Here is a 22,907-nt window from a genome sequence, read left to right on the forward strand (position 1 = left end):
AATTAGAAATGGCACAGGCACGGCAACAAGTTTCAGTTCTTTCAGATGCATGGTATATTTTGGTTCTTCATTTAGGTGCTGCACCTAAATGAAGAACCAAAATATACCATGCATCTGAAAGAACTGAAACTTGTTGCCGTGCCTGTGCCATTTCTAATTGGCTGATTATGAAAATTAAATAGGCAGCCGACAGGTATCGACAGGCCAAGCGGAATGCGGCTCGGGCAGTGGCTGAAGCAAAAACTCGGGTGTGGGAAGAGTTCGGAGAGGCCATGGAAAAAGACTTTCAGACTGCCTTGAAGAGATTCTGGCAAACCGTCAGGCATCTCAGGAGGGGAAAGCGGTGCTCTACCTGCACTGTGTATAGTGCTGGCGGAGCGCTGCTGACGTCGACTGGGAAAATTGTCAGGCGGTGGAAGGAATACTTCGAGGACCTCCTTAATCCCACTGACATGTCTTCCGAGGAGGAAGCAGAGTCTGGGGATGAGGGGAATGACCCGCCAATTTCCGGGGGCGAGGTCACTGAGGCAGTTAAACAGCTCCTTGGTGGCAGAGCCCCTGGTGTTGATGAGGTCCGCCCCGAGTTCCTGAAGGCTCTGGACGTTGTAGGGCTGTCCTGGTTGACACGCCTCTGCAATGTTGCGTGGAGATCAGGGGCAGTACCTGTGGACTGGCAGACCGGGGTGGTGGTCCCCATCTTTAAGAAAGGGGACCGGAGGGTGTGTTCCAACTACAGGGGGATCACACTCCTCAGCCTCCCTGGGAAAGTCTATGCCAGGGTGCTGGAAAGGAGAGTTCGTCCGCTAGTCGAACCTCGGATACAGGAGGACAATGCGGTTTTCGTCCTGGTCGCGGAACACTGGACCAGCTCTTTATCCTCTCGAGGATACTTGAGGGTGCATGGGAGTTTGCCCAACCAGTCTACATGTGTTTTGTGGACTTGGAGAAGGCATTCGACCGTGTCCCTCGGGGTGTCCTGTGGGAGGTGTTGCGGGAGTATGGGGTGTCTGGCCCATTGCTACGGGCCATTTGATCCCTATACAACCGTTGCAAGAGCTTGGTTCGCATTGCCAGCAATAAGTCGGACTCGTTCCCGGTGGGTGATGGGCTCCGCCAGGGCTGCCCTTTGTCTCCGGTTCTGTTCATAATTTATATGGACAGGATTTCTAGGCGCAGCCAAGTGGCGGAGGGCTTTCGCTTTGGTGGCCTCAGAATCTCATCTCTGATTTTTGCGGATGATGTGGTTCTGTTGGCTCCATCGGGTGAGGGCCTCCAGCTCGCACTGGAACGGTTCGCAGCAGAGTGTGAAGCAGCGGGAATGAGGATCAGCACCTCCAAATCTGAGGCCATGGTTCTCAGCCGGAAAAGGGTGGAGTGCCCACTCCGGGTCGGGGATGAGTTCCTGCCCCAAGTGGAGGAGTTCAAGTATCTCGGGGTCTTGTTCGCGAGTGATGGGAGAAGGGAGCCGGAGATCGACAGACGGATTGGGGCTGCAGCTGCAGTAATGCAGACGCTGCACCGGTCCGTCGTGGTGAAGAGGGAGCTGAGTGATCTACGTCCCTACCCTCACCTATGGCCACGAGCTGTGGGTAGTGACCGAAAGAACGAGATCGCGAATACAAGCAGCAGAAATGAGCCTTCTCCGAAGGGTGGCTGGCCTCTCCCTTAGAGATAGGGTGAGAAGTTCGGCCATCCGGGAGGGGCTCAGAGTAGAGCAGCTGCTGCTCCACATCGAAAGGAGCCAGCTGAGGTGGTTCGGGCATCTGACAAGGATGCCCCCTGGGCGCCTCCTGGGTGAGGTGTTCCAGGCATGTCCCACCGGGAGGAGGCCCCGGGGCAGACCCAGGACACGCTGGAGAGATTATATCTCTCGGCTGGCCTGGGAACGCCTTGGTGTTCCCCCGGATAAGCTGGAGGAGGTGGCTGGGGAGAGGGAGGTCTGGGCCTCTTTGCTTAGGCTGCTGCCCCCGCGACCCGGCCCCAGATAAAGCGGATGAAGATGGATGGATGGATGGATGGATGGATGGATGAAAATTAAATAGAAGAATAGACTAAAAACTTACATGAAAAAAAAAACAGTTCAGTGAGATCTTCTGTTTTATTAGAAATGTATAATATAAACATTAAAGTGCCCTCACCACTATCAACACATTCAGATGTGGCTCTGTAAAATTATGGCGTGTCATTACTCATAAAGCGGGATTACGGCTGATGTATGACCACCTTCTGCTATCACCCCGAAACCGTGTCACTGTATAACAAATGAAGCGTCTTATCTTTATGTGAAGATGTATGTACTTATTTTGGACTGTTAGAGGTGTTTTCTCTTTCCCAAGCCAGAGCAGCTGCTCCAACTCTTGTGTGTGTTCTGCAAAACTGCTGATTTCAACACAGTTTTCACACCAAACAGCTCTTCCCATTTATCATCTATTCAAAACAAATAAACAGGTTGAACAAGGGAAGACGCAAAAGATAGCGATCAAAGATAAAACAGCAAAGGTTTAAAGAAATAGCTTTATTCTTTTTTCTAGAATCTAAAATCAGATGAGTGAGTCTAAACTAATGTCTTGGTACTGAAATTTAACAGTTTGGGGGATAAAAAGCTCATTTGTTGGCTGAGATTAGGCGACAGGACTGAAACCACTTTACAGCAAATACACAGCCAGCAGCTGATTCACTTAGCACCTCATTAAAGGCGTGAATACAGGAAAGAGACAGTTTGACTCCCTTCAGATGTGAAAAGAATCAGCAGATTGAACCTCAAAGTTCAATATGTCACAATCTATTAGTATAAACAACAATTCACTCTTTATGTACAGGGCCCATGAATGTGAGGGCTTAGAAGGACATAGCAAGCATAACATGCAACAGTGACTGCACTATCAAAAAGAAAATGCCAGATATTTTAATCAACATAAAAGCAGCAGTACAAAATCTCTTTGTAACGGTCATACCGCATATTAAAGATGGATGTGAGCGTTGTGACATCACCCTGAAGGCTCAATAGCTGCTACCATGCTTTTTAATCTTTTAAGAGACCAGTGGCATCCAAATGGACTACATTGTAACATTTTAAAGGGTCCAGCTTTGGTTAAGAAGTGCCAGATGTGTAAACTTTCGTGTACAGCATTCACTGACCTTAGATAGATAAGGATAAGATGTGTTGCTGTCAAAACTTAATTATCAAGATGGTGTATTAAAAAAAAACCCAAAAAAACCCCCACATAGACACATACACATTAAAAAAGGGTGAAGAAGATGTGAAAAAGCTGGAGTCCCCAAAGTCCTGAAACTAGCAGATTTGGTAGCAGAATAATGCCACGTTTAAGATAATAAAAAGCACTTTCAGTCAGCAAAACTGGAGCACAGACCCCTTAGACATGCTGTTAGTACAGTTAACCACAAGCCACGATAATTACCCATTCAACACATTCAACAAGAATCACCAGTTCAAATCCATCACTATCTGACTAGTATGGCATCAAGTACCTACAGGGAGTGCAGAATTATTAGGCAAATGAGTATTTTGTCCACATCATCCTCTTCATGCATGTTGTCTTACTCCAAGCTGTATAGGCTCGAAAGCCTACTACCAATTAAGCATATTAGGTGATGTGCATCTCTGTAATGAGAAGGGGTGTGGTCTAATGACATCAACACCCTATATCAGGTGTGCATAATTATTAGGCAACGTCCTTTCCTTTGGCAAAATGGGTCAAAAGAAGGACTTGACAGGCTCAGAAAAGTCAAAAATAGTGAGATATCTTGCAGAGGGATGCAGCAGTCTCAAAATTGCAAAGCTTCTGAAGCGTGATCATCGAACAATCAAGCGTTTCATTCAAAATAGTCAACAGGGTCACAAGAAGCGTGTGGAAAAACCAAGGCGCAAAATAACTGCCCATGAACTGAGAAAAGTCAAGCGTGCAGCTGCCAAGATGCCACTTGCCACCAGTTTGGCCATATTTCAGAGCTGCAACATCACTGGAGTGCCCAAAAGCACAAGGTGTGCAATACTCAGAGACATGGCCAAGGTAAGAAAGGCTGAAAGACGACCACCACTGAACAAGACACACAAGCTGAAACGTCAAGACTGGGCCAAGAAATATCTCAAGACTGGTTTTTCTAAGGTTTTATGGCCTGATGAAATGAGAGTGAGTCTTGATGGGCCAGATGGATGGGCCCGTGGCTGGATTGGTAAAGGGCAGAGAGCTCCAGTCCCACTCAGACGCCAGCAAGGTGGAGGTGGAGTACTGGTTTGGGCTGGTATCATCAAAGATGAGCTTGTGGGGCCTTTTCGGGTTGAGGATGGAGTCAAGCTCAACTCCCAGTCCTACTGCCAGTTTCTGGAAGACACCTTCTTCAAGCAGTGGTACAGGAAGAAGTCTGCATCCTTCAAGAAAAACATGATTTTCATGCAGGACAATGCTCCATCACACGCGTCCAAGTACTCCACAGCGTGGCTGGCAAGAAAGGGTATAAAAGAAGAAAAACTAATGACATGGCCTCCTTGTTCACCTGATCTGAACCCCATTGAGAACCTGTGGTCCATCATCAAATGTGAGATTTACAAGGAGGGAAAACCGTACACCTCTCTGAACAGTGTCTGGGAGGCTGTGGTTGCTGCTGCACGCAATGTTGATGGTGAACAGATCAAAACACTGACAGAATCCATGAATGGCAGGCTTTTGAGTGTCCTTGCAAAGAAAGGTGGCTATATTGGTCGCTGATTTGTTTTGTTTTTGAATGTCAGAAATGTATATTTGTGAATGTGGAGATGTTATATTGGTTTCACTGGTAAAAATAAATAATTGAAATGGGTATATATTTGTTTTTTGTTAAGTTGCCTAATAATTATGCACAGTAATAGTCACCTGCACACACAGATATCCCCCTAAAATAGCTAAAACTAAAAACAAACTAAAAACTACTTCCACAAACATTCAGCTTTGATATTAATGAGTTTTTTGGGTTCATTGAGAACATGGTTGTTGTTCAATAATAAAATTATTCCTCAAAAATACAACTTGCCTAATAATTCTGCACTCCCTGTAGATGTAGAAAAGCATGCTTGTGTGAATGGGTGTGAATGAGGAATGTTGTTTAAAACACTTTAAATGCTCCAGTAGGGAAGAAAAGTCCAGTCCAAAAGAACCAGTCCAGTCCAAATCATATAAAAAGGCACCAACAACACAAAAATAGTCAAGTGTTCCATTTTTGTGACATGAATTTGCTTAGTGAAGCCCAGCAGACTGCCTATATGGGCGCACCTGTCAGTAAGCTTGATAAAAGTTAAACTGGTCAGTTATATAAAAATGTACCCTCTGTGCAGTAGACAGTTTCTTTACATGCAGAATGAAATCAGGAGTACAGAGTGAAATGGCAATACTGAAAAACATAAACCCCAATAACACGATGACTTTCCTTCAACCCAAAAAACCAGCTGTTGTTTTTAGTCTCATCTGTGTACAAATGAAAATACACACTCAGGCTCCCCACCTTACTGCAGTTAGTGAACCTTAGCGGAGATAGGAAAAATATGTCAAATCTACTCAGGGCTGTTTCTCTCCCATCCTGGAACAAAACTCTCCATCTTTCCATATAATTTGATGAATGTGAACACATTCCTGGCAGGAGAAAATCTTTGTCTGAGCCCGATTAGAGTTATTCCTGCCCTATAAAGGCAAAAAGCAGCATAAAGAGAGAGAATGTAAGAAAAATGGCAGCCAAGCAGCCAAACGACTTGACAGATTTGAGAAAATGCAGTAATTTATTGACTTAGTGAAGTTTTCCTTCACCGAACACAAGCTGACAAACTGATTAAGTTTCATTTTCCGGACAAATGAATAAAGTTGTTGCATTTTTGTTTTGCTTTGTAAGGCAGACAGTACATGAACACTGTTAGTAGGTCAGTTAGTGAGGGCTTCCCTGCTCTGTAAATTGAAAACACTCCTTTCATAGTTCTCCGTTTTCACAGGCTTGCATGGAAGTCATCTTTACAGGTCTGAAACCACTGTACTGTCCATCTGGGCTCGGGTACTCCCTCCTGATTCTCCACACGCAGCAGCTAGGAATGGCAGGATGGGTGTCATTGGGTGGGACCCCAAACCGCCAGCTGATGTACTCTCTGTAGGCACAGTGACGCAGGGCGGCAGTCTGAAGCTTTTTCACTGAAGGAGACAGGGGATCCTGGTACAGGAGCACTGCTTCCAGCAGGGAGCGCCGCAGCACCAGCTGCCCAAACAGAGGAGACGAGGTGATGCAGGTGCCCTCGGTCCGCCTGCAGCACAACTCCTCCTCTGGGAGGGAGGAAGGAGCACAGGAGTCACACATACACCAGGCTGGACGATGGGGTTTGGCATTTGGATCGGTTTTCTTGCCAAGGGAAGGCTGAACATCATCATTGGTGTCATCACTTGGCTGTAGGAGGCAGAGAATGGCTCTCAAGTCTCCTGGATCCTCCTGCAGAGATGAGAGCATCATTTTAAAAATCTGTCTCTACAGCAAGAAATAATGTTGCATGACATCACACACAAAAAACACACAATTAGGTTTTGTCATCATTTTTTTTTGTTTTATTTTTTTAAATTGTGCTTATTCCTGTGCTAGCTCTGTGGTCGGCATGAAGCTGGACACTCTGGTGACAGTGGCAGAGAAAAGGACATTAAAGAAACTGATGGACATTATGGACAATGCCAGACATCCTCTGCACACGGCCATTAACAACCAGAAGAGTCTGTTCAGTGACAGGTTGCTTCTCCCAAAGACAAGAACTAACAGACTTAAAAACTCCTTTGTCCCACACGCCATCAGACTGTTTAACTCCTCTCTGGAGGGGAGAGGGAGGGGAAACAGGAGGACAAAGGAGGGAACAACTAAGCTGTAGTGCCTCTTCACCTCACTGTGCAATACCTTTTGTGCAATACTTTTGTAAATAGTCAACGGTGCAATAGACTCAATACTTGAAATGTGCAATTCACTTGTATTTTTATTTTTATTCCTATTTATTCTATTTATCCCCTTCGTATATTTTATTTATATTGTCTCTGTATTTATATATATGTGTGTGTGTATAACTCTGTAACTTCTGTCGGTGCTGTGCTTTTTTGGAAATCGAATTTCCCAGAGGAACCCACCCGAGGGATTAATAAAGTTCTATCTTATCTTATCTTATCTTATTCCGGTCCCTCAAAAAGGACCGATTTGCCTTAAGAGATAGTACCAAGTTCCTGGGATCACCTAAAACCCCTAAAACACAATAAGGTAGTGATTCATGGAGAACTCTGGATGCCTCAAACAAGAGGAATTCTTGGAATGTCCAAGTGAGAGAACTCGAGGCCGACCCAGGACACGTGAGAGGGATTGTGTCTCTCAGCTGGCATGCAAACATGTCTCCCAACAGAAGAACTGGTGAAGGAGGAGGTCAGGGTATCTCTGCGGATGGATGGAACTTCTTTTTGATGAAGATGCTCAAAACTTTCCTTATATTTACATCATGTGTCTATCAGATATAATTCAATTCACAATAGAATTTTCAGCGGTAGGGTATGAATTACGACCTCTTTGTGTTTTGGGAGTAGAAAAGACCTGCTGTGAGTGAAGAATGTGCTACAGGTGAGCACAAATATTATTCTCATCTCGCTGCCATTTATAATCTGGGTTTGCTCATATGGTGTATTTAAAAGCAGTTGAATTATCCATTAGCATCTCCCGTTTCTTTCTGTAGGGTTGTATGTGCAGGCTACTATCAAGCATCTTTTTTTGTACATTTTCCTCATTTACACTTTGATTTCTGCACTCTGTGCTCTGTAGGTTTACCTTACGTGGCTGAACAGACATCGGTTTGATGACCTGTAAACTTTTCTTTTGTGAGCGTTTTACCAGTCGAAGGTTGTTCTCATCAATGTAGGAAACACAAAGGATGCACTGCAACACACGGTCACATGAAATAACATTAATCTATTACATTCTTTGTCACTGGTTCAGAGCTGCAGTAAACACAAAATCAAATCAAAACACCTTCACCTTCACTTGATCTTGGATTGATTCCACTTTCCTTTCAGAGTAGTTTTGACCGACCTCTGCAGAGTAACAGCTGGTTACAATCAACCAGTCGATCAGGATGGTTGTCTGGACGGAAAGACAGACTTTCACATAAATAGAGATGAGGGACACTTTCCTTCAGTAAACGTGAACTTTACACTAAATACGATAAATTACATTAGACATGTACAAAATACAATCAAGTTGTTTAAATCAAAATTAAGTCAAAAAGTTACAATTTGGACATAAAACCCACATTTATGACCAAACTTTTCTTGCCAAATTAAAAGGTTCACTTGCCATATGTAAACAAAACTAAAATTACTTAATTTCTTTTTTCTTTTTTTACTGTGGATATTTGAAAGGTAAGCTTTTAACTTTTTGAAAATTTTATAAATTTTGTAAAATTTTATTAAAAATCTGTCAAAAGACAATTTCAAAAGTTTTTAAATAAGTTCTTAAAATGTATTAAATAATAAGGTAACTATGACATTCAAAGGACAACATCATGTAAAAATGTTATAAAACTATAATTAAGGTAAAAGTATACATACAAAAATGTTTCTAATGTTAAGTCTTACGTTAAAAGACACTCTACACATGAAACTTATTTGGACTTTTTACTGTGAGCAATTAATACAATATAAGAAGATTAAAATCATGTAAATTTTATGAAATCATGGATAACTTCTCGATTTTTTAATGACATTAATAAGCTTGCTTTGATATTTATGGTTGCTCCCCTGCATCTGCAGAGGAGTTGAATATATTTTCCATGCGCTGCACTCCCACTCTGGACTTTAACACTGAGTCCCACTGTGCTCACTCCTGAAGGAGGATAAAAGCATGAATGGACATGTGTGTGGTCTCTCACCAGGGCATAGTAGGACAGCGTTGAGCCGATGTAGATGATGAGTTGAATGAAGCTAAACTTTCCCGCCTGAAAAACAAATCACATTTTCCCCTTTACATTCTCCTCTCGCCAAAAATTTGGATATACTGACGCCAGAAATTCCCCAAGAGCAAACAGGCAAGCACAAATTGAGTTACTGATAAAGTACATCTTGTATGACTTGTCAGTAATTTTATTTCACTAACAAGATACAAAACTTTTTCTCTTTCAACTGAAAAAAAAAAAAAATGCACATAGCCCGCTAAACATAAAAGCCAAAATTCACAGATACAGAGTCTAAAAATATTACCAATCATATAAATCTGATTTGTCTGATTTGATTACATTTTGATTCTCTGTCCAACATCAGTTTGAATTTTCCAGTGTTAAACTTAGATTATTTCCTACAGCATCACACAATCAGTCCAATTTTAAGCATTTTTTAATTCAGATTCCAGCTGACTTGACATTTGCACAGTTTTAAATGGAGTCAAAGTTGCATAACAGGAGTAGGGAAGAAGTAAATACATAATTACATTAAAACAAGGGGGGGGGGGATGGCAAAGAAAGTAAAAGAAAAAAAAGAGGTTATGAATGAGTTTTTCGAGAATAGTTTGAAAGAGTAAGTCATGTTAAAAAACTGGAGGCTTATGCAACCGATTTCTTTGAATCCAAAAATTGTTTGACATGCAAGGTCAAATGACCCAACTGTAATACATTATACAGTGAACTAATGGTTTGCAGAAAATCTGATCTCCTGGAAGTACATCTAAAATGACCACAATTTCTTCACACAAGACAACAAAATGGCAGGAAGCAGGTTCTATTACAGCTGTGTGAAGTTCAGAATTCAGAACATATCAGAAATGACTGGTATGAAATAGAAAGGTTAACTATTAACATTTACATTTGTCAGTGATGTTGACTGTTTAACGGAGCACCTCATTGCTGTGCATTGCCGTTATCGCCTTCTAAGTGGATTCACTGCTAAAAGAGGTAATAAAGGAAGCACTGACCAACAATCAGCTCTCAGATACTTCAGGGTCACTTCACTCATTTCAGAGCCTTCCTGAGAAAAGTTCACTTTTCAGCCACAGTCCTGGAACTTTTGTCTTAATGAGGGCTTTTTGATAAATTATTAAATAGGAGGAAAATATACGGTGGCCCTGAGAGGCCAAACGGACTTCAACTTAAGAAACACCAGCAAAAAGAAAAACGCTGCAAAAGCACACAAAACACAACGGAAATAGGAAAAGGAAAAACAGATTTCCAAAAGCACAGGGGAAGTGATTCTGTGGAGACAATAACCCGACGGACCAGTTGCAGGAACCAAAATATGCTAAGAATTGCCCTGGGAGACACTTAAAAGAAGTGGAGGATCTATCGGTTTTGTGAGGAAAGAAAAGATCAGAGGTAAGTGTGTTAGCCTAACTATTAGCCTAAAAACCCGTCATCAGTATTATATGAATCATGATAAAATACATCTACCATGTTTTGGGTTCCTGCAACTGGTCCGTCGGGTAATAGTCTCCCCAGAAACACTTCCGTTGTGTTTTTTCCTATTTCTGTTTTCTTTTTTTGTATATCCATTGTCGTTTTTCCTTTTTTCCCCCCTATGTCCATTGTGTTTTGTGCACTTTTACAGCGTTTTTCTTTTTGCTGGTGTTTTGTTAAGTTGCAGTCCGTTTGGCCTCTCAGGGCCACTGAAAATATATCATAAACTCACATTTTTCCCACTGGGAACCCATCAGCTGATCTAAACCAAACATTTCCCAAATTAGCATGCCAGTGTGGCTACAGTATGCAAGGACTATAGCAGTGCAGTGATTAAAACCGCTGCCTTGCAGGAAGCAGGTTGCTGGTTCAAATATCCTGGTTGGCTTGGGCCTTTCTGTGTGGAGGTGTGTACAGTGTGCTCCCTGTGCCTGCGTGGGTTTCCTCCCACAGTCCACAGGCATGCATGCTCGATTAACTGGTGGTGCTAAATTGGCTGTAGGTGTCAGGTAGTAGTGTTTTAGGTGAATACTGTGAGTGTTTTGTTCTAATATGATTTGTAATCTGAAGTTCTTTGACATTACCATGATCGATATCATGGTTTGGGGTTTTTTTTTTATGGTTTCTTGCTCATTTAATGAGAGTCATGCTAATATGCAGTAAAAAAAACAACAACAACAACAACAAAACAAAAAAAAACAAAAAAACAACAGCAGCAGGAGCAGATTGATTTCTCCCAAAACAATCATCTCAAGGGGGGAATAATTAAACTATTCTGAAAACATGACAACAAAAGAGAAATTTTCAGTTTTGTTGTGGTGTCTTATATTAATATTGTATTTTTTTACTCCTCTGGGCCACAGTAGTACATTGTTAGATCGATTCAATGGCTCAATACTGTGATTTTCTAACGAACAGCAGTCTTACTCATTGATGAATTAATTGTTCTGCATTAGCAGTCAGCTTTACTTTAACCCTTTAACAGAGGGACGAAACAATAAGGAAATAAAAACCTCACCTGTCCGAATACCATGACATCAAATCTGATCCCAAATGCTTTGTAGAGTGTTCGCTCCTCCACTCCATTCACAGTGTTGTACTTTGCAAACCTGGTGAAAAAACACAGGATGTGACAGATACAATAACTTTGAAGGGCTGACGTAAATATTAAAGCAAGAGAAGGTTTGTCACCGCTTGTGTATAGCTTTAATTGTTTTCATTGTTCCTTTAGTGACTCTTGACTGTCCACTGCACACAGAGCACGATGGAGGTGACCTTTGACCTGCGCTCACCTGAAGTTGAGGCCTGGATAGAGCGTCTTGTTGCTCTCTTTTTCATCTAGTCGCTTGAAAGAGTATCTGGGAAGGCAGCGCTGCATGAGCCTGTCGAGGTTGCAGTCCCATTTGATCAGGATGCCGATGACGCCTCCCTGTGGTCAAAAGCGGGACTACAAAAGCTCAACATTTACAGAGGAAAACCCAGAACTGATTTTTTACATCAGTTCATGTTTCAGAATTTAGAGGTTTTATTGATTACTGTGCTTGTGTAATAAGGTATATTTTTCCCAACATATTAAACTTCAAACCTTCAAATAAGAGTATTTCTACTTATGTCTGAGAAAGAAAGAAAAAAAAAAGCAGGACAATAGCAGCAATTAAAACAAAGTGCACCCTGAAAACAGAACATAAAACAAAATTAAACTATTTCTTTATTTTTATGTCCACACACAGTTTGTTGTGGCAACGCTTCCTTTTCTTTCTTTCTTTCTTTCTTTCTTTCTTTTTCGCCCATCAGCGGTTTTTCATTTCTATTTGATGACAGAAATGGCTCACAAAGAGGAAGGATGTCCATTTTACTGAATTTAAAGTTAAAATCTCAGGATGGAGAAATATTGTGGTACCAAACCACTTGGGGATGAATTCTGCTTTCACCTGAGAGACCCGTGAACACATTAACTCACCTCCACTGACATCTCAGAGAACCTTTCCCCGGCCTCTCGGACGATGTCTCCCAGTCTGAAGATGGGGCACAGGGAGTCGTTTCCTCGGTGGCAGTTCCTCAGGTAGGCGTCGTTCATCTCTGGGAGGATGTTCCTTCTGTAAAAGAAAGAGGACTTCAATATTTAATTTAAAAATCTGAAGTTTCAGTTCCCTGGTAATGAAGAGGGTCTTTCTGAATGTTTTTTTATGCCAAATGCAAAATATTAGCATCATTAAACACAATGTGCAGTTGCAGCAACCCAGCAACAAGGAGCAAAGGTAACACAGCAGCATAGGGGTTTCTGTATGTATTTGTGCAAACAGATTTGTAAATGCATGGACTGCTGAACAGTTTTGCTCCTGCACAACAGCACAGTAAACCTGAAGTGAAACAACTGTGATCCAGTTTAAGTGATATAACATCATTGTTTTCATTGAAGATAAAGATCTGCAAGATGAACTATAAAAATAAAATAAAATAAAAAAAATCTCCTTAGCATTAAAAAGAAATTGTCACAATGATCAAGTTCCAAGAATTAAAAACTAACTCCAAAACTGCTGATGCAAAAAAAAAAAAACCCTGAAAGAAAAACAAACTCATTGAAAAAATACAAAATCTCTGCATTTCTTAACTGAAGCAGCTGAAGGGGAGAAACTGAATCTGCTGTATCTGCAGGCACAGAGCAGTCTCACCTGATGTAGTTGAAAGCTGGGAATCGGATGTTGTTTTTGATGAGGACAGTGAAGTTCTCAGCTGCTGCCAGCAGAGCAGGTCTGCGTCACATGAAGCGATGATTATTAGCCAAAACGCTTTTGAGAGCAAACTAGGCCAATTAAAAACTGCTGGGAAGTCCTGTCAGCTTCTCAAAATGCTTCTTGCTCTGTATAATCCATAGATGTTAATATTTATATGAGTGGTAAATGTATGACTCTAGTATTCGAAGATTGTGTGGTGGTTTAAACTTGGTTTCTACTTATTGGAGGGGGTGTGATGGCATGTATTAGTATGTTTTTCTCCTGCTTTACAGTCCAAGCTTTTGCAGAGGACTACTTGTATGATGTGTCTTCCAGCTGTTATCATAACAGAGCCAAAGAGGGTGTGGAAAGAAGGGAACAAATCATGGAAGAATAACAGCTGTGTCTCTTGCTCCCGATTGAGTTGGTATAACCACTGCACAGTCTACATGCATCTAACTAGATGTTGTACCCATGTTTTTTAGCTCGAGCTCACATGATGTGGCTGTCAGTGAACTTCAAAGACTTCTGAAATGTCACATTGTGTAGAAAAAAAACATTTCTCTTACCTTGGAGGAGTCGATCTGGTTTCGATCGGACACCACGCAGAAACTTCACAGGTTTTCTTCGATAAATCAAACTTCACACACGATCCCGTTTGAATCCCTGCAAGAGGGAAGCAGTCGTATAAACCCTAAAGGATGTTTGATTCCTACAGCAGACTCAGAGCTGCACAGAACTACAACCATCTGAGCTGCAAACCAGAAATTATTAATTCCTCTGATTTCTGTGGACACAGGACGTCACTCTCATTTTGGGAACAGCACAGGGATCCAGTGGTTAGCAGAGTCACGTCACAGTGGGGCCTTTCTGTGTGGAGTTCTCCCTTCACATTGGGCCTGTGTGGGTTTCTCCCAGCTTCCTCCCACACAAAGATATGCATGTTAGATTAACCGGTGATTGTAAATTGGCCGTGGATGTGAGTTGTAATGTGGGAAGTAACCATTATATAATATAAACACATGGTTAAAGGTGCTTTGTAGTCTAAAGCACTTTGAGTGGTCAGTATAAAATGAAACATACAATATTTTTAATGCTGTGTTTTTATGTTTTGTTACTCTCGATTGTCTCACAGTTTCAGTAAAATGGTTTAGCTGCTCTACTGTTGTGTATGAACCACCTGAAGTTAGTTTTACATTTCTAATCTTTACAGAAAATCTATTTAAACTGACAAAAGCGGGATAAACTGACACCAACAACGTGTCAGTTTATCTTTTAATACTTAATGATGTCTTTATTCTTAGCTTCAAGCTTATTTATTGCTACTGAATTTCTAATTAAATACTAATTAAAAACTAAAGTTGGATCAAAAACTGCAGTTCCCATATCACTGGTGGAGGCTGACTCCAAGACTGAGTGAATCTCCATAGACTCTCATGTTAAAATGCCCAATTTTAAAGTAGAAACAAACATGTTTAAGGTGAACTGGACCCCTTCTTGTTTGCTGCCCTTCTAGCAGCTAAAAAAACCTGCTGTCTGTTGGCCCTGGACATGAAACAAGGTGTATTGAAAGAAGTCACTGTACCGTGTTTCTGCTGGTCCCAGGCTCCTTTCTCACAGTCCTTATCAGTGTGACAGAATCTGCCTTTGAGAGGAACCTGAGAAATAGACAGTGCAGAAAATTGGAGTTACTCTTATTAACAACATCTTCTATTTACTGTAGTCTTTGTTAGCAATACAATATGTGATGTCATTAAAACAAGATGAACACAGATAATAATAAAAAATATAAATGATGAAAAAGCACCTGCGCACATTTCCCCTGCTTCTGATTCTTTGTCACAATTGCGTTGGTCACCACAAAGAAGGTGTTCTTCCCCTACAAAGATTTTTAAATAAATAAATAAATAAAGGAATTTTTATTTTTAACAACCACAAAAAAAACCTTCACAGCTCAGCACCCAGAGGATCAAGTTCCCACCTTCCAAGGCCCGCTGTAGTCCACCTCATCCCAGACCATGTTCCCGACCTCGGGCAGGGGCGCCTGAGCCACACCCTTTACCTTTGTGGTAACCGAGCTGACCACCAGGTCAAACTCCTGGTACTTCCTGTTCCATAACATCATGATACTGCAAGATAGGAAATAAATGAAATTTTTAAATGATTAGAGCTTGGGGATTATGAGTCACATTGTCTGGTTTAGAGGATAAAGACTCAAAACTGAAGGAATACGTTCAAGTTGTAGATATTTACCGGACACTGATGGTCAGCTTTTTGTAGCTTAACCAGTTTTGGGCACAAAAAAAGCTGCAATTAGCTTTTATGGTGATTAATCAAAGGCCATTTTGATATCTTCTTGTCTAATAACAGAAAGGTCATGTTTTCCTGCAGCTGTCTCTGCTACTAGCTATGCTACTAGGATGTTTGGTGGGAAGCAACAGAAATGCTCCTTTTCCAAATGGAAATCAATCAAAATGAGTTAAAAACTTGCTGGATATTAAATTTGTTCCTCCACTAATTGAAGATAATTTTAAGGATCTCAAACTGGAGTTCAGACTCAGTCAGATATTCATAAACGATCACTCGTGTCTGTTTCTCCCTGCAGACGCTTCGAGCTTTAACGGGACTTGTGAAAGTGCAGAAGTGAGAAGTGTCAGCTGAGCCGCACTGTGCGTGCGTGCGTGGGCTCAGATATTTCACATCCACTCACCAGATGAAGAGCAGAATGGCTCCGTTCAGACTCCACTTGAGTGAGCCGAGCCGGACGCTCTGGATCCGGACCAGCTTGTTGGTTTCATACTGACACAGAGCGCGCAGCCTGCAGCACGGCATGGTGATGATGGAAAGGCGCTCCGGGCTGGATTTTTAGGACTTTTTGTCTGATTTCTGTGCGGAGGAGGAATCTCTGACTCATTTCTCAACTCCTCTTCCTGTGTGGATGGTCACATGGCCACACTTCTGCAGATGCACCATGCGCTCTCACGGAGGGAATTAAACTGCAGCGCATGTCACGATATCAGGATTTGTATGTCTAACAAATGTAAAAGGTAACCTAGACATCCAAATTAGTTTTCTCTGTCGTTATTTAGTGTTCCAATATTAATGATAGCCCTTAATTTCATTTACTGGGAAAAGCTTCCTACGGTTCCCAGTCTCATTCCCCTCCTAGATAATTTGTTTAATCTGTTCTGCTGATTTTATTTGTGATGTTTAGTTGAAATGTTTCCTGTAATGAGGGATCATTAAGTCTGATATCAGGCTGCTTTTGACTCTTTTTAGCGCGAATTTATGAGCTCAGGTGTGTTTATTCTATAAAATGTTTGCATGTTCAGACATATTTATGATTTTTGTTGATTTATTTTTGATTCATCTTACTGAAACTGCTGTTTTGGTTTTTGTTTTGTACATGATAAAGGTCGGTTGGACCGGAACGCTGATTTAATAAAATAATAATAAGCGAGAGTGTGTGGAGGTTAGAATTTATCATTTATCCTTTTACTAAGACTGCAACGCACTTATTAACTCACAACCGTCACCGAGCAGCTTAGAGATCAATGTGCACAGATGGTTGAGTCTGAGCCGTTTTCAATAACTGGAAGTAGCACACAGGACATATACAGGATGTTTTTAAAATATGGAAAATGAAAAGTGACACAAGAATAAAAAATCATTAAAAAGTATTTTAGCTTTTCCATGTTTGTTATTCCACTGCAGTTGTGAATTGCTGCTGCACCGCGCAGCTCATGTTGTTGAATATTTTCTCAACAGTTTTGGAAAATATACGTTCATATTTTTAGTAATATATAATTTCAAAACACAAAATTAACCAGGTCTTTTTGTGTGTGTGTTTATTTCTCGTCTCTCTTGTGAACAAACTTACTTGATTTTTAGAAGAAGAAAAAAAAATCGAATTTTTCCTTCTGGCGTTTTGCCTTTGTCCACCTGCCTGTGTACACAGAGCCAGACGAGAGGAAATGCTGTGCCACTGCTGACACTGTGTTTGTGTTGTTGTAGAGGAAAATACATTTACCTCTAGACTCATTCGATTGTTCTGTGAACTCATAGTTCAAAATCATGAAAGGAGGTTCAGGATGCAGAGGGGATCGGGAGAAACCACTTTAGGACTGTCAGAAAAGTTCCAGATGAGGACATCAAAATGATTTTTGAGAGGACGAAGAATAAAGAAGAAGGTGTGAAGCTCTTATGTTCAATGTGTAACACAAACATGAAAAATAAAGGTACCAAGACTTGAATCTTTCTTCTGTTTTTTTCTTCGTCTTTTAAATAAACGCCTTCCTGTACTCTAGATGGCAGTGTTGTCTCGAATGAGTTTAGGGGACTCTAATCAGATCACTGTGGAAGGATTACCTCTCTCTGTCTCCATGCAGGCTTATTAAAATTATTTTTAAAAATGTATTAAATTAAAAAATACCAAACTGAAACTTCTTTCCATGCAGCAAAGAGAGAAAACTAAACAGCAACAAAATGAAGAATTTGGTTGTTCCATGTTTGCTTATCTTCCAGATAAAGAGCTTCTTGTCCCCAGCAGGACAAATGGATTGTTGTGACGGGACAGACTTTCCCATGAGGAAACAATGAAACAGTCATGTGTGCAGAGCTGGAATGTCAGTGAGAACATTTCACTCAGGTCAGGGTTTCTATCAGTGCATTAAATGTCAGACCTTTTCCTTTCCATGCAGTAGTTTAAAGCAGGAACTATAGAGCCAGTATCATATTTATTAAATGTGCCTTTAGCATAAATAAGATCAAGGTGGCATCCAGAATTGAACCAAAAATCTCTTGATTTGCAGTCAAATTCTCTACATCTGAGCTCTACCCTACATGTCCCCAGCCCTGTGCAAGCCCATCATACAGTGTGGGTTACAGCGAGCCTGAAGGCAGCACTTTCGTAATCATACAGAGAAGAGGACACACAAAGAGCTCCAATCCTGACATCTCTTCTCTTAGTGGTATTAAAAGTATCACAGAGCCATGGCATCCCCTCACTGCAGGATTCAATAATTCATTTTATTTGTACATTTTGCCCAAAGTTCCTACATCTAATTTTCCAAAAAATAAAAATAAAACATGATGCCCCCTCTCATATCAGAATTACAGCTCAAATCCTGTTTTCCCTCAATTTGAAATTTTTTTAGAATCTACACATCTTACACAATATTTTTTCATCCTTTTAAAATTAGATCTAACCTTTTTGCTTTAGACGTCCCAAACAGAGTTCCATCAAGACCCTTGGTGCATGAACGGAGATGGAGACTCAGCTGTCAACCTCTCCAATCATGCTATAAGGGACTCTTATTTTAAATCCAGGGGCAACGTTTGAGTTTGTTGAGAAATTTTTATAATTTGGCTTTTTCTTGGTCATTCATCTTGTTTGAAAATGCACGTGCGTGGTGTACAAACATATGCAAGAACCTAAGCTCGTGTCAGTGTATTTAGTTTGGGATATTTTTATTACTGTGTAGAATTTATCTAAATTGTGAAGCATTTTTTAACTGTAAGTTAAAAAAAAGTGATACTGAAATTAGGTTATTATTGTATTTTTTAAAAGGCTGCGGATCTCCTATGGTGAGCATCAGTTTTCTTAAAAACTCACTACAAATGTTTGATTTCAGACGTTCACTGCTGGAGGATGGTGTCTGTCAGTATCACAGATCTGTGGGGGAAAAGCTGAAGATCAGGTTTTAAAATATTTTCTGGGGAGGATAGCCTTCTTGTGACCTTATCTTGACTTTGTGATAGCCACAGGCTTTGTTATTCAAAGTATTTCACCCGTTACATTTGTCTAAATGGAAAAATGTCTAAATCTGTTCTTACATAAGAAGTGATTTCCAGAAATTCTGTGACTGGCTGACAACTTAGTTTTAATCAGATGTAAATTTATTTATTTTTTCTTTGTACAAAGTGCAGATGGTTAAATGCTCATGATTTCTTTAAGTATGAAAACATCCCAATAAAAACAAACTGGACTGATCAGTCCGACCAATAAAGTTTGATTTTGTCGGTTTGCATACAGAAACCTCCTCAGTGGAAAAGCTTCTGCAGTATAGGTTTAAGCTGGGCAAAATTGCCGCTGTTCTTCAGCTTCTGTGGCATGTTGCTGGACTTCATGAGCGCCTCGTGAGCTTCTTCAAATAACTTCTCACCGAGCTCTTTCTTCACTCTGTCCCTCCAGGCGATCAGCTTCGGGCGACCTTCAAACCCATCAAAACCAGTTCCAAAAGGCTGCAAAACAGACAATAGTGCAGTTATATTTGTGGAAATCAGCTGGCAATTGTTAGAATTTAACAACAAATAAAAACTCAGAAGACAAAATAAAGTTAGAACAATCCGAGCATATCATTTTCATTCAGACAATTCACCTGATGGACTATACTGCAGTTATGACTGTCTGCCAGCTACACGCTTATCATCTGGCCCTAATGTGCTCCATGTGAAGCAGGCTTAATGTAGGAGTGGCCCTAATTTAAATATGGTTTTATATGCTAGACATGCAGATGAGTTGAGGTACTCATCACAAACTCATCACAAGTCAATGCTGCCAGTCAAGGCCAAATGTTGTCCATGAAAACAGTTAGATACGACTTTTGACCAAGTCCAAGGGATTTAGACCCGGAGTAAACTGCAGTTTAAGACAACTTAACTCGACCACAATGGACTGGTAACACAAACCAACTGAGCACAGTACCATGGATATGACTAAACTAAAGACTAAAGATTAAAACCTGTACACACGAATGATTTCAATTGGCTTAAATGTGACAAGACTCTTGGAGAAGAGATTTAAAGCTCCCTCTTCACACACGCTGTGGGAGTTTAATGTATACGCAGTATTTACTTATAATTTTAGTTTTAAAATTAGTTACGACAGGCAAAGTAGAAATCCTGCGACAGAAGCAGCAGTAGTGATGGAAATATTAGTACCTGCATGATCTCCACTATGGCCACCACATCAGCCACAGAGATTTTGTCCCCGAGGATGAACGGTTTACTCTGGAGGAATTTCTCCTCCAGCAAGTTGAGCGACTGCTTCACATTCTCAACAGCAAAGTCCATCGTCTCCTTCGGGATTTCAGAGTCCATGACAATCTGATACAGAGCCTGCCATCACAGACACACAGAGATTAACTGTTGGCACCGGCAATGCAGTCAAGAGCCTAAGAGAGGTAGTTATTGCTGATCCAAAGAAAGAGCTTCAAACTTTTCTGTTTAGTTTTGTTTCTGTTTTTCTTAGTTGACTCTTTTAAATGTTTTTCCGTGTGGAATGTGCATAGATTTCCAAATGTTCTTTTGGATATCGTTATGCTTAAAATCTTTAATTGTTAGTGTCTGACTGCCAGGTGGTCATAAACTCAACATTTACTGGATGGACATTCATAGCACGCAGAGGATACACTTTTTGACTTTTCCTTTTGTGGCACCAGCAGGTGATCCTGTGAAGTATCTCAATATCCTGGCACACTGTTTACTGGAAAGTATTACTGTAAATATTACAAACAAAACATTGTACTAATGGTGCTTATTCTGTGGTTTTTTTAGAAGTGCCAGTTTTCAGCTCAGCCACCCTGTGTCATTTAAACTTCATGCAAAGCTGCTGACTTTGTGCCACATTGTGCCTTTCTCTGAAAGAAGAGTCAACTCTAAATTGGTGCAAAAGTCTAAATCCAAAGTGAAACTGGTCCACTGAAACGTCCAAACAGACGTGTCAGTGGGGACCGTAAATCATATCATATCTACAAAAGGAACCAATCAGACAAACGAGGCTGATGAAATGTGTGTGTTGAAAAGCGTCAGGTGAGGACAGTTGATTGAACTGGGACACGAACCCTGAGCAGGAAGACCTTTGAACAGTGAGCTCTGAGGTTCATGTGCTGCCAGGAGAAGTATTCGTTCACACGTGCTCGCTGCTGCAGATCAGCAGGAAACCAGTGATCTGCCACTGACCCCGAGTATTTCTGCATAAGGTACTCCAAGATCGCAGTACTGCAACACAAGAGAGAACAAAAACAAATGATGTTTTAACCCCTACTTGCTAAAGTGCTGAATTTAACGATTCTTAATTATCTTTTAGTTTGAGAAACTCTGTTTTGTAGGTTCAGTTTTAGCATTTAGGATGTCACAGTCCTGTTTTTTGAGCTGTAAATGACCATATTTAGATTACTCTCACAAATATCTGCCAATTACTGCCAAGTATCAAACAAGTGAAAAACTCAAAACTCACTGAGCAACACTGAGGCATAGACTTCTTAGATGTACTCTTAGTACAATTACAGTAAATGCACAGGAAGCTGTTTAACGTGGCACAGAACTGCATGCACAATGGTCCAAAAGGCACAAATGTGGAACATGTGATATTAGCTATGCTGCAATCTAAGTAAAGTATGTCAGAGATACAGGACAAGTAAAGTATTTCAATTAAATTATGTATATAATTATATCATTTAAATAATGTGTAAAGAAGCCAGACCAAAACTCAGACGCCCGATGTACCTCTCAGTCAGAATGAAGCCTCCATCCTTCATGACAGGAACCTTTCTCACGATGCTGAGGTCCCCAAACTCCTTGCTGTACTGCTGCCCTGAGACAAACACAGAATCCATGCACACGTTACAACACGTTAAAAAAACAGGTCTAGACTGCACAACTCCATAAATTGTTTCAGAATGTGGGAAAAGAGATCAAACAGACTAAACTGTCTGGAAGTAGAAAGCATTGCAATGTTTCTCTGTTCCTTTGTCTTGGGTTTTTCTCTCTCCCTGTTTTACTTGCTTGAAAAACGTCCCTGTCTTAAAGAGTCGGGTATCTCAGAGTTAACAAAACTCTTTCTGGGTGAAATGTGAAAAATGTAAACTGATATCCCAGAGGGAGATTTTGTGAATGTTAGCAATTACAGCACAAGTTAAAAGCCGTGGGGGCATTCATCTCCTCTGAACTCTTGCGAAATCCTTTTCCAGTCCAAATTATTCGCAGACAAAGAGAACAAGCGGAGTTCAAAGTCTACAGATCATTTAGCTCTATATTTTTTTCCAAAATATACAAATGCTACTATTTTAGAATGTGAGCTGAAACTTTTACAAAAGCATGCATGAGTCAAATATAAACTATCATCTCTGTCCCCAGCAAGATTACCTGTGGCAAGGTCGACAACCTTGAACTCAAAGGGAATCCTGAGCGCTCTGGCAAACAGAAAGACAGAGCGGCAAGGTGGGGATATCAAATCGAGATAGAGCTCCATCATGTCGGAATGTGACGGCTGCAGATGCTTCCCTCTGTGTTGTGGCTACTCTCCTGCCTAGCCTGATATAGTCTATCTGACCAGAACTCCGCCTCTACTTGCTACATGACCTACTAACGTTTAAGTGATAGTGATCGTTCAAAGTAAGCAATGGTTGAGCAATCTGAGCTTTGGTCTCAACTTAACCAAACATTTCATGAACTCTAGTCACTTTTTCATCTACTTTATGGGTCTCTTAGCTCAGCGGTCCCCAACCTTTTTTGCGCCACGGCCCGACAATATTTTTCACGGACCGGTCGCGGATAAATACAACAAAATAAAACTAGTACAGTGCCAAAGTAGTTACCCCCGTCAAAAATTGTTTCCCCATTCACGGGAGCGCGCAAAGTAGGAGGAGCCACTTGCCCAGCTCCGTTCTGTACGCTACTTGTCACTGATCTGCAGTCGACGCGATAAAGAGTAAAAGCTGGAAAACAGCAGACTCGATGAATTTAATATTAGTTTCGTGACATTG

At 41.0% G+C, this 22,907-nt stretch overlaps 2 protein-coding genes and 2 long non-coding RNA genes across 4 annotated transcripts; 2 read left to right on the forward strand and 2 right to left on the reverse strand.

Moving 5' to 3' along the window:
• Positions 1 to 5,748: 5,748 nt before the first annotated feature.
• On the reverse strand, positions 5,749 to 16,591 carry p2rx7 (purinergic receptor P2X, ligand-gated ion channel, 7). Its single transcript, XM_026188598.2, has 13 exons — positions 15,851 to 16,591; positions 15,122 to 15,269; positions 14,948 to 15,019; positions 14,726 to 14,798; positions 13,710 to 13,806; positions 13,099 to 13,179; positions 12,387 to 12,522; positions 11,719 to 11,855; positions 11,445 to 11,535; positions 8,915 to 8,980; positions 8,023 to 8,127; positions 7,816 to 7,923; positions 5,749 to 6,459 (listed from the first exon to the last, which is right to left on the reverse strand). The coding sequence occupies exons 1-13, from the start codon at positions 15,970 to 15,972 to the stop codon at positions 5,953 to 5,955; spliced, it is 1,743 nt and encodes a 580-aa protein (XP_026044383.2). The 5' UTR covers positions 15,973 to 16,591; the 3' UTR covers positions 5,749 to 5,952.
• On the forward strand, positions 10,205 to 12,018 carry LOC145432489 (uncharacterized). The gene is made up of 2 exons (XR_013900777.1): positions 10,205 to 10,345; positions 11,658 to 12,018. It is a non-coding gene; the product is annotated as an uncharacterized LOC145432489 (long non-coding RNA).
• LOC145419401 (uncharacterized) lies at positions 15,937 to 17,393 on the forward strand. Its single transcript, XR_013900778.1, has 2 exons — positions 15,937 to 16,187; positions 17,206 to 17,393. It is a non-coding gene; the product is annotated as an uncharacterized LOC145419401 (long non-coding RNA).
• Positions 17,394 to 19,020: 1,627 nt separating this feature from the next.
• On the reverse strand, positions 19,021 to 22,833 carry LOC113034092 (glutathione S-transferase theta-3-like). The gene is made up of 5 exons (XM_026188410.2): positions 22,288 to 22,833; positions 21,649 to 21,736; positions 20,985 to 21,141; positions 20,083 to 20,259; positions 19,021 to 19,383 (listed from the first exon to the last, which is right to left on the reverse strand). Exons 1-5 carry the CDS (start codon positions 22,394 to 22,396, stop codon positions 19,183 to 19,185), a joined length of 732 nt encoding a protein of 243 aa, XP_026044195.1. The 5' UTR covers positions 22,397 to 22,833; the 3' UTR covers positions 19,021 to 19,182.
• Between the last annotated feature and the right edge of the window lie 74 nt (positions 22,834 to 22,907).

The sequence above is a fragment of the Astatotilapia calliptera genome, chromosome 12 (genome assembly GCF_964374335.1).
Source record: "Astatotilapia calliptera chromosome 12, fAstCal68.1, whole genome shotgun sequence".
Taxonomy (NCBI): Eukaryota; Metazoa; Chordata; class Actinopteri; order Cichliformes; family Cichlidae; genus Astatotilapia; species Astatotilapia calliptera.

Bases quoted from the DNA above. Each gene is read 5' to 3' on its own strand.
- p2rx7 (XM_026188598.2), bottom strand. From the start codon at position 15,972: ATGCCGTGCTGCAGGCTGCGCGCTCTGTGTCAGTATGAAACCAACAAG. The intron at 12,523-13,098 runs GTGAGACTGCTC...TTTCTTTTACAG, and splicing joins CCAGCTTTCAACTACATCAG to AAGGAACATCCTCCCAGAGA. The intron at 8,128-8,914 runs GTGAGAGACCAC...CTTTCCGTCCAG, and splicing joins CGCTGTCCTACTATGCCCTG to ACAACCATCCTGATCGACTG.
- LOC113034092 (XM_026188410.2), bottom strand. From the start codon at position 22,396: ATGATGGAGCTCTATCTCGATTTGATATCCCCACCTTGCCGCTCTGTC. The intron at 21,142-21,648 runs GTACATCGGGCG...CTTGTGTTGCAG, and splicing joins GGCTTCATTCTGACTGAGAG to TACTGCGATCTTGGAGTACC. The intron at 20,260-20,984 runs GTTCGTGTCCCA...CTGTGATGGCAG, and splicing joins CAAAGGTCTTCCTGCTCAGG to GCTCTGTATCAGATTGTCAT.